This window comes from Otolemur garnettii, unplaced genomic scaffold (assembly GCF_000181295.1).
Source record: "Otolemur garnettii isolate 467f Iridium unplaced genomic scaffold, OtoGar3 scaffold00014, whole genome shotgun sequence".
In the NCBI taxonomy this organism is placed as follows: Eukaryota; Metazoa; Chordata; class Mammalia; order Primates; family Galagidae; genus Otolemur; species Otolemur garnettii.
Window position 1 is genome coordinate 31,063,252 of NW_003852409.1, and position 10,354 is coordinate 31,073,605.

General features: G+C 51.8%; 1 protein-coding gene across 3 annotated transcripts in view; it reads left to right on the forward strand.

Moving 5' to 3' along the window:
- SLC27A4 (solute carrier family 27 member 4) overlaps window positions 1-10,354 on the forward strand; it is a 19,287-nt gene that overhangs the window by 7,039 nt on the left and 1,894 nt on the right. For 2 of the 3 annotated variants that reach the window (XM_023510533.1, XM_012802435.2), the window contains 9 exons: window positions 178-336; window positions 1,831-1,900; window positions 2,002-2,093; window positions 4,352-4,461; window positions 4,741-4,950; window positions 5,119-5,245; window positions 5,924-6,061; window positions 6,274-6,438; window positions 6,520-6,666. In XM_023510533.1, coding sequence (XP_023366301.1) covers window positions 178-336; window positions 1,831-1,900; window positions 2,002-2,093; window positions 4,352-4,461; window positions 4,741-4,950; window positions 5,119-5,245; window positions 5,924-6,061; window positions 6,274-6,438; window positions 6,520-6,666 — 1,218 coding nt within the window. Of the gene's footprint in view, window positions 1-177; window positions 337-1,830; window positions 1,901-2,001; window positions 2,094-4,351; window positions 4,462-4,740; window positions 4,951-5,118; window positions 5,246-5,923; window positions 6,066-6,273; window positions 6,439-6,519; window positions 6,667-10,354 lie in introns of all 3 variants that reach the window. The other variant, XR_002772164.1, reaches the window with a different exon arrangement.

Consider the following 10,354-nt stretch of genomic DNA (forward strand, 5'->3'; position numbering starts at 1 on the left):
GCTTACTCTGTGGTTAGCTAGCAGCTGATGGAGCTGTTGCTCCTGTCAACACTGAGGTCCCAGCTGATTCACCCACCTTTCTCCCCTGCCCATCCAGTATCCCCTGATAACACGCCCAGCCCTGGGAACACAAGGGTTTCCTGACCTGCCTGCTCACCTGCCCTTTCTCTCCTATAGCTGTCTGTGAGATCCATGCCAACCTGGAACCCTCGCTCAGCCTGTTCTGCTCCGGCTCCTGGCAGCCCAGTGCAGTGCCTGCCAGCACAGAGCACCTGGATCCTTTGTTGAAAGGTGCTCCAAAGCATTTGCCCAGTCGTCCTGACAAGGGCTTCACAGGTAGGCCTCCTGTCCCCACAGAGGAGTTCTATGATGGGTCCAAGACACAGCAATGGCCTCAGGCCTGAGTTCTGCAGATTTGTTGTGTGCCTGGAACAAGTCATGTCACTGTTCTTTTTCCATCTGGAAAATGGGGATAGTAATCCTAGAACACTGGGTTTACCGTGAAGGTATAATGAGCTGGTATCTATAAAGGCACCAGGCAAAGAGCTGAGTGCACCAGAGCTCACTAAGTCTAATTCTTTGATTTGTTGAATGAGCCTCTTCACAGTGCTAATGTGCAGGATCATGAGGACCCCAGGAATTCACTTTATCTGAATTTTGGCTGGGTTGGGTTGGGATGATGGGCAAGAAACAAGATCCCTGGAGTAGTCAGTCATCAAGTGCCTGTCTAGTCCCAGACACTGCTGTGTCTCCAGCTGTGATCCTCCCCCAGCTTTGGGCTGCCTTCCCTGCGCCTCCTCCTCCGAACAGCCTCTCTGGGGCTCTCTCACCTCTCTTCTGTTACACGCTCTAGCCTATCTGGTACTCCTGTTCTTCTCACTCCCTTCCCTGTGAAGGCACCCTGCTTAGTGGCTCAGAGCTCAGGCTAGGGAGTCAGACCTGAGTTTATATCCTGGCTATGCTGCTTCCCTTTCTGGCCCTTGACACCTAACCTGCCCTCTGAACCTTGGTGCCCTCAGCCATAAAGTAGGAGATAATAACAACCTGCTTAATGGGTAACTTGGAGGATACAGTGGATCAAGTCTGAAGCTAGCATGTGGCAGGAATGCTCAGTAGCTGGTCATCTTCATCATCCTTTGACCTTTATTTTGTGTGCAGATCTGGTCTCCTGGGTGCTTTTAGAAGCTGCTGAGGGCAGGCACTCTGGTTCACTCTATCGCCCTCCCTGCAAACAATACAGAGGGCAGGAGATGACGTAGCATGTGCTAGAAACATACAAGGTCATCCTGGAACCTCCAGGAACCTCTAATCTGGTAGGGCTGAGTCTACTGTAAAAATTGTAAGGGGGCTACTTCAATAACCCACTTCCTACAGCTAATGTTTTCCATTGCTCTAAGACTTGGGGCAGGCATCACCTTCAGGGAAGCCCATTTGGCACCACCTCCGCTCCCACAATTCCTGGCCAAGTGTTGCTACCAGGTTTCAATAGGTCCTGTGCTTCCCACCCTCCCTCTGGTACTTGGCGCTCAGTATTGGAATTGCCCCTGTCTTCATATGACTGTCCCAGTCAGTTATAATTTTTGAGAGGGCCTGTTCCCATTTTAGTGATATTTCTCCGCTAAGGCCTGGCACAGAGTGAGGGCCCAGGAATTGTCTATTAAAGGAGTGGATACAGGCATTAGAGCAGAGCTGTGTCTGAGGGCTTTGGGGTAGGCTTCCTGGAAGATGGATGGCAGGAGCAGGTGTCAAAGGCTGCGCACGCGCTGTGCAGCCCCACGCCTGGTGCTGTGTTGCTGTCCCTCACAGTACTCTTGTGTCTGTTTTCTTCAGATAAGCTCTTCTACATCTACACATCCGGTACCACAGGGCTGCCCAAAGCCGCCATCGTGGTGCACAGCAGGTGAGGGGCAGGTGTTCAGTGTGGGGATCAATGTGGGCAGGGCCTGGGAGCCCCCCCTCTTCCCAGGAGCCCACCTGGCCATTCATCCTATGCCCTCCCAGGTATTACCGCATGGCTGCCTTGGTGTACTACGGATTCCGCATGCGGCGTGATGACATTGTCTATGACTGCCTCCCTCTCTACCACTCAGCAGGTAGCCCGGGCCCACCCCTTCTGCCTCCAGCACCCTCCAGAACCACAGGAATTCCACTTTTCTTGTCAAGCAGCACATCACAGTAGAAAAATAATGAGCATTAGAGTCAAATCTGGGGCTGGATGCAGTGGCTTGAGCCTGTAATCTGAGCACATGGGAGGGTGAGGCAGGAACATTCCTTGAGGCCAGGAATTTGAGATCAGCTTGGATAACATAGTAAGACCCTGTCTCTTCAAAAAATTAAAAAACTGTGCGGCGACTGTGACTCAGTGAGTAGGGCACTGGCCCCATATGCCGAGGGTGGGGGGTTCAAACCTGGCCCCAGCCAAACTGCAACCAAAAAATAGCTGGGCATTGTGGCAGGTGCCTGTAGTCCCAGCTACTCAGGAGGCTGAGGCAAGAGAATCACCTAGTCCCAGGAGTTGGAGGTTGCTGTGAGCTGTGATGCCACAGCATTCTACCAAGGGCAATAAAGTGAGAATCTGTCTCTACAAAAAAAAAAAAAATTTAAAAAGTGGCCAGGTGTCTTGGTTCAACACCTGTAATCCCAGTACTTGGGAGGCTGAGGCGGGTGGATTGCCTGAACTCATAAGTTCGAGACCAGCTTGAGCCAGAGCTAGACTCTGTCTCCTAAAAAATAGCCAGGCATTGTGGCAGGTGCCTGTAGTCCCAGCTACTTGGGAGATTGAGGTCAGAGGGTCGCTATGAGCTAAGACACCACAGTAACTCTACCAAAGGTGACCAAGTGAGTCTCGGTCTCAACAACAACAACAAAAAATTTAAAAACTAGCAGGACCCAGAGGCACTTGCCTGTCATCCCAGCTAAATGAGAGGCAGGAGGAACACTTGAGCCCAGGAATTTGGGGTTGTAGGGAGCTATGATGACACTACTGTACTCTAGCGAGGTGAAACAGCAAGACCTGTCTCTTAAAAAAAGAAAAAACAGGCCAGGCGTGGTGGCTCACGCCTGTAATCCTTGTACTCTGGGAGGATGAGGCAGGTGGATAGCTTGATTGAGCTCATGAGTTGGAGACAAGTCTGAGCAAAAAGCAAGACCCCATCTCTACTAAAAATAGAAAAACTGAGGCAGGAGGATTGCTTGAGCCCAAGAGATGGAGGTTGCTGTTAACTATGATGGCACAGCACTCTATCCAGGGCGATAGCTTGAGACTCTGTCATAAAAAGAGGCTCAGCATCTGTGGCTCAGTGGCTAGGGCACCAACCACATACACCAGAGTTGGCGGATTCGAACCCTCAACAATGACAACTACAACCAAAAAATAGACGGGCATTGTGGTGGGCACCTGTAGTCCCAGCTACTTGGGAGGCTGAGGCAAGAGAATTGCGTAAGCCCTAGAGTTTGAGGTTGCTGTGAACTGTGATGCCACAGCTTTCCACCGAGGGTGACATAGTGAGACTCTTGTCTCAAAAAAAAATTAAAAACATAAATAAAAACAACTGGGTGGCGCCTGTGGCTCAGCGTGCAGGGCACCAGCCCCAGATAAACAGTAACAAAAAATATCTGGGCATTGTGACAGGCACCTATAGTCCCAGCTACTTGGGAGGCTAAGGCAAGAGAATCGCCTAAGCCCAGGAGTTGGAGATTGCTGTGAGCTGTGACGTCACGGCACTCTACCAAGGGCAATAAAATGAGACTTTTTTTTTTTTTTTTTAGAGACAAAGAAAAACAGCTCTGGCCATTGACTTGATCTGTCTTGTCTATTAAATAGGGGTGTCCACACTAGTCTTACATACAGTGTGTGTCTGGCAGTGTTCCATGGGGTATCTGGGCTGGTCTAATATTTCAGTTCGTTTCCACAGATGTGCATGGCATTGCAGCTCAGTCCTAGGGGGTTAAGGGTAGACAAACTTAAATAGATGTAGTTCCTGTCCTCCAGATGCAGAGAGCGGAGAGTGTTCCTGAGCATAGAGGAGGGGCAGGGAGCAAGGGGAAAGAGCTGGTGTGGAGCTAGGAGGCTTCTGGGAGGAGGTCCCTCAAGACAGACAGATGTGAAGGGCAGGACCCTGAAAGGGCAGCTCTGTCCTGCCTGGCTGAAGGGCATTTTTATGGGTTTAGGGCAAACTCTCCTGGGAGCCATAGAAGGTGTTTGAATAGAGGAGAGATATATTCATTGTTGTAGACAGGGCAGGAAGAGACCAGGGGAAACCTGAGAGGAGGTTGGCCTGGGTAAGGTGGGGAGCAACTGGTGGGGAGGATCTTTGGTCTCTGACCTCAGAGCCCATCCCCCATCCTTTAGGAAACATCGTGGGAATGGGGCAGTGCCTGCTTCATGGAATGACGGTGGTGATCAGGAAGAAATTCTCAGCTTCCCGGTTCTGGGATGATTGTATCAAGTACAACTGCACAGTGAGTGAGAAGGGAAGGGATGGAGGGAGTGGTGGGCTGTTCCTGTCCCCTTGTTATCCTCCCCACAGCTGCACTTGGAGGCATCTGTCTTAGAGCTGAGGTGGCCAGTCATTCAGAAGGGTTTACTTGGGGCAACATTCCCATTGTTTAGATGGGAAGACTGAGGCCCGAAGGACAGAGATTACAAACCCAGCCCCTGGGGAGGGGAGAGGTTTGAGGGATGGGGAGGTGAAGTGAGGGTAGCTCAGGAGTGAAGACTCACACCAAGTCCACCCCCAGATTGTGCAGTACATTGGCGAACTCTGCCGCTACCTCCTGAACCAGCCGCCCAGGGATTCAGAAAACCAGCATCAAGTCCGAATGGCATTAGGCAATGGCCTCCGGCAGTCCATCTGGACCAGCTTTTCCAGCCGCTTCCACATCCCCCAAGTGGCTGAGTTCTATGGGGCCACTGAGTGCAACTGCAGCCTGGGCAACTTCGATGGCCAGGTTCGGCCAGGTTGGGTTGGGGAAGGGCAAGGCCATTGTGGGATGGTCCATGGGAGATAGTGGGGAGCTGAGAGGAGGGCAGAGTTCCAGTGCTAGAGTCCCCCACCCTTATTGTCCGGTTTTGGGCCCACAGTGGGAGAGCCCGGGCCTCAATCTCAGTTTTCGCAGGTGGGGGCCTGTGGCTTCAACAGCCGCATCCTGTCCTTTGTGTACCCTATCCGGCTGATACGAGTCAATGAAGATACCATGGAGCTGATCCGGGGGGCCGATGGTGTCTGCATTCCCTGCCAGCCAGGTCTGTCTCAGGCCAGAATTGGGTCAGCGAGGGAGAGGTTGGCCTAGGAAGCCAGGCATGGGTGGCTGGGGAGCCATGTTCTGCTCTGTGGCCATCAGTCAGCCAGTCAGCTCTGCTCCTAGGGTCGCAGGCTACTCATTTCGTTGTCCATCCATTCATTCACCTGTCCATCTGTCCATTCATTCATTGTCATGTTGATTCAAGAGGACACTGAGTCCAGGCTGCTTGGGACTGATTCTGGCTCCGCCCCTTAGTTCTGTGTCATGGCTAGTTACTTGGCATTTCTGTGCCTGAGTCCCCTTATCTGCAAATGGGGCTGATAGCAGCACCCTCCCCATCAAGTTGGCCTGAGGGTTGAGTGTGGTAAAGAACATAAAGCTCTGTGAGCAGAAGGCACAGAGCAGGGGCTTGCTGATGCTGCCTATATTGGCCCGTCCCTGTGAAGCCTGCCCTGTCAGCTGTGGTTCATCTTTCCATCCACTCAGTGAACAGATATCACCACGTGTCTAAGTGTGTTAGACCTGCCAAGATGAGATCACAGGCTAGGGAGAAGAGGGGCATCTCTGGGGCAAGCAGTATGACTCCAGTCAGATAAAGATGCAGGGTGCATTTGGCAAGGGGGGACAGGTAGCAGAGGCTGCTTAGGCCACATCTGAGTCAGCCTGTCCTACCCGCCAGGTGAGCCGGGCCAGCTAGTGGGCCGCATCATCCAGAAAGACCCCCTGCGCCGCTTCGATGGCTACCTCAACCAGGGTGCCAACAATAAGAAGATTGCCAAGGATGTCTTCAAGAAAGGGGACCAGGCCTACCTCACTGGTGGGTGGGTCCCCAACCCTTCACAGCCCCTTCCCTAGGGGGTGGAGAGAGATAGGGGACCTTCCCTCACCTTTGGAGAACATCTCCCCAGGCCTCCTCCACCCCAGCCCTTAGGATAACACAAGTCTTAGGCTCCAGCAAGGCCTGCCTGGCTCAAGCCCTAGTCCAAGGTCACCTGGCCCAGACTCTGCCTCATAAAACCCTCCTGCCAGGCGACGTGCTGGTGATGGACGAGTTGGGCTACCTATACTTCCGAGACCGCACAGGAGACACATTCCGCTGGAAAGGCGAGAATGTGTCCACCACTGAAGTGGAAGGCACACTCAGCCGCCTGCTGGACATGGCTGATGTGGCAGTGTATGGTGTCGAGGTGCCAGGTATGTGTGGGGAGAATTGTGTGTAGAGGCTTCACTTGGGGAAACCTCCAGCCACTCACTGTCCACCTTTATTGCCCCTAGGAACTGAGGGTCGGGCCGGAATGGCTGCTGTGGCCATTGCTACTAACAACTGTGACCTAGAGCACTTTGCACAGGTCTTAGAGAAGGAGCTGCCCTTATATGCCCGCCCCATCTTCTTGCGTTTCCTGCCTGAGCTGCACAAAACAGGTATGTCCCTTTCCTGTGTCAGTTCTTGGCTTCCAAGCCCAGTCCCCTTCCTGTTTCCTTCTGCAAAGACCCAACTGGCTGGGGGTGGTGCCTATGGCTCAGTGGGTAGGGCACCTGGCCCCGGTCAACTGTAACAAAAAATAGCTGGATGTTATGGCAGGTGCCTGTAGTCCCAGCTACTTGGGAGGCTGAGGTAAGAGAATCACCTAAGCGCCAAGAGTTAGAGGTTGCTATGAGCTGTGATGGCACGGCACTCTACTAAGGGTAACATAGGGAGACTGTCTAAAAAAAAAAAAAAGACCCAACTGGCTGTCACGTGACGTGCTGGTGATGTGACCTCTACCCACAGCCTGGCCAGGTAGTTGGTAAACTGTCCATGTGGAGCTAAGCAGACTAAGCCTTCAGAGAGAAGCTCATGGTTCCTTGGTAGCTCAAATATTGACTATCAAGCATTGTGCTGGGCCTTGGGGATCTAAGAGAACAATTCTGATGGGAACTTTCCCATCTTGGGCCTTTTAGAGGGGGAGGCAGCCACAGGACAAAGAATTCCAAAGATAAAGAAGGGACCACAGATCCAGCTAACAGAAGAGCCAATGAAGGGACAGTTGCAATGACTGGAAGGGTCCCTTGAGGAGGTGATGTTTTAGCTGAGACCTGAAGGAAAGGGGTGGAAGGTATTCTAGGCTTGGAAATAGCAAGTGTGAAGTCCCCAGGACAGGAAGGAGCTTGGAATGAAAGGAGGCCCCCAAAGCTACAGCCAAATGAGAGGGGCAGGCAGTGGCATGGGGTGGGAAAGAGACCAGCACAGGCCAGAAGCCCAGGATCTTGGGGCCCAGGGTAGATATTTGGATTATTCTGGGGACAGTAGGGAACTACAGTGTTTGAGTGGGATAGTGACCTGGTGAGATTCAGATTCTACAAAGTTCTCTGGCTGGTCTGCGGGGAGTGGGGAAGGACTGCAGGCAGTCTAGGAGCAGTGGGGAGAGGCATGAGGGGCTATTATAGTTGGCCAAGTTGAGAGGTGAGCTGTGGGTCCCCAGTCACACACAAGGGCAGTACCATCTTTCTGCCTGGCCCACCAATGGCTTTCAGGAGTTTCCTTGTGGGCAGGAAGCACTGAGGCTTGTGCCCAGATCTGCCCCTTCTAGCTCTCTGTGTTCTGCTTGCTCTTGGATCATATCTACCTGGCAACTTCCCATGGCATCATTATGTCAGTGCCAACATTGATGGCAGGCCTTCCCTGACTGTACTGGACCTGCCAGATAGTGGGCACCTGGACCTCTAGGAGCACCTGAAGCAGCAGGGGAGTCCAGGGCTTCAGGGTGAGGACATTAGTGCCAGGCTTATGACCAAGATTGTGAGTTCCATAAGGATTGGCTGACACCATGACTTCTGTCCAGGGTTTCAGACCGGCCTGTGTGTCGGGACCCGCAGAAACTGTATTAAAGGGCCATAGCATTAGGAAGGTTGAGAACTACTGCTATACAGCAAACCACTCCTAAACTTAATTTGCCCCCACATGGAATGAAATGACCATTTTATTTGCTCACAGTTCTGTGGATCAGCAGCTTGGAGGTTAGGTTCAGTTGAGTGGTTCTCAGGTTGGCCTTGCCTGGGGTTACTCAAAGAGCTGCCAACACTTAGCAACTCAACTGGGGCAGGAGGTTCCCAGGTGTCCTAACTCATGGTCTAGCTTTCTTACACAGTGGCTTCTGCATCACTGTCCAGCAAAACTTTCTGCAATGATGTAAATGTTTAGGATCTCCACTGTCCACCACAAGTAGCTGCTTGTCCTGAATAGCTATTGTACACTTGAAATGTACCAAGTGTGGCTGAGGAACTAAAATTTAAATTTTTTTTTTTTTTTTTGAGACAGAGTGTCATTTTATTATCCTTGGTAGAGTGCTGTGGCATCACAGCTCACTGCAACCTCAACTCTTAGGCTCAAGAGATTCCCTTGCCTCAGCCTCTCAAGTAGCTGAGACTACTGGTGCCCACCACAACGCCCAGCTATTTTTAGAGATGAAGTTTCACTCTGGCTCAGGCTGGTAAAACCTGTGAGGTCAGGCAATCTACCTGCCTTGGCCTCTCAGATTGCTAGGATTCTAGACAGGCATGAGCCACCTCACCTGGCCTGAAATTTAAATTTTGTTAGTTTTTCTTTTTTTTAGAGACAGAGTTTCACTTTATTGCCCTTGGTAGAGTGCCGTGGCATCACACAGCTCACAGCAACCTCCAACTCCAATTCTCTTGCTTCTTGCCTCAGCCTCCCAAGTAGCTGGGACTATAGGCGCCTACCACAACGCCTGGCTATTTTTTGTTGTTGTTGCAGTTTGGCCAGGGCCGGGTTTGAACCCGCCACCCTTGATATTTGGGGCCAGTGCCTTACCGAGCCACAGGCGCTGCCCGATTTTGTTAATTTTAATTAAAATAGTCACATAAAGCCACTGATGACCCTATGTGACAGTGCTGGTCTGGGGGTCTCACCTGCATAGTTCATCTCTGTTCTTCATGGCTTCTTATCCTCAGAAGGCTAGCCTGAGGTTGAGTGTGGTAATTCACACTTCTAAAAAATATAGCTGGTCCTCATGGTGGGCTCCTGTAGTCCTAGCTACTTGGGAGGCTGAGGCAAGAGAATTGCTTGAACCCAAGAGTTTGAGGTTGCTGTAAGCTAAGACGCCATGGCACTCTACTGAAGGTGACCAAGTGAGACTCTATCTCAAAAAAAAAAAAAGGCTGGATGGTACCTGTGGCTCAAAGGAGTAGGGCACCAGCCCCATATGCTGGAGGTGGCGGGTTCAAACCCAGCCCCAGCCAAAAATTGCAAAAAAAAAAAAAAGCTAGCCTGATCTCAGGGCATTCCCAAGACCTTGGGGACAGCGGAGAGGAGGAAGGTGGGATCGCAAGGCTCCTTGAGGCCTAGACTCGCCCAGAAGTCCCACAGTGTTGCTTCTACCACATTCTTTTGGTCCAAGGAAGTCATAGGTCAGTCCGGGTTGAGGCCAGTGGAAACTACTTCAGTGGTTCTCACCTTAATGACATGACCCACAGGTTGAGAACCGCTGTTCTAGGTCCTTCTGGAAGAAGTGGCAAAGCTACACTGCAAAGGTGTATAAGGAGGGGAGAAATCTGTGGCTTTTTATTAGTAGCCGTCGCACCCAGGCTCATCCTAGAAGACTGATGATCCCAGTCTGCTCATCGTACGGTGGGGCTAATACTATTGATTGGAAGAGGCACAATTAGCTGGGTGCCGTGGCTGTGGGATGCTCAGAGGGGAGGCTTACTTGAGCTCAGGAGTTTTAGACTAGCCTGAGCAAGAGTGTTACCCCGTCTCTACTAAAAATAGAAAAATTAGCCAGGAGTGGTGGCTCCCGGTGCTGTAGTCCCAGCCACTCACTGCTCCAGAGGCCGATGCAAGAGGATTGCTTGAGTCCAGGAGTTTTAAGTTGCTGTGCACTGGGCTGACCATGCCTCCCAAGGCTGGGAGTGGTGGCTCACGCCTGTAATCCTACCACTCTAGGAGGCTGAGGAGGGTGGATTGCCTGAGTTCATGGGTTTGAGACCAGCCTGTGCAAAAGTGAGACCCCATCTCTAAAAATAGTCAGGCACTGTGGCAGGCACCTGTGGTCCCAGCTACTTGGGAGGCTGAGGCAAGAGAATTACTTGAGCCCAAGATTTTGAGGTTGCT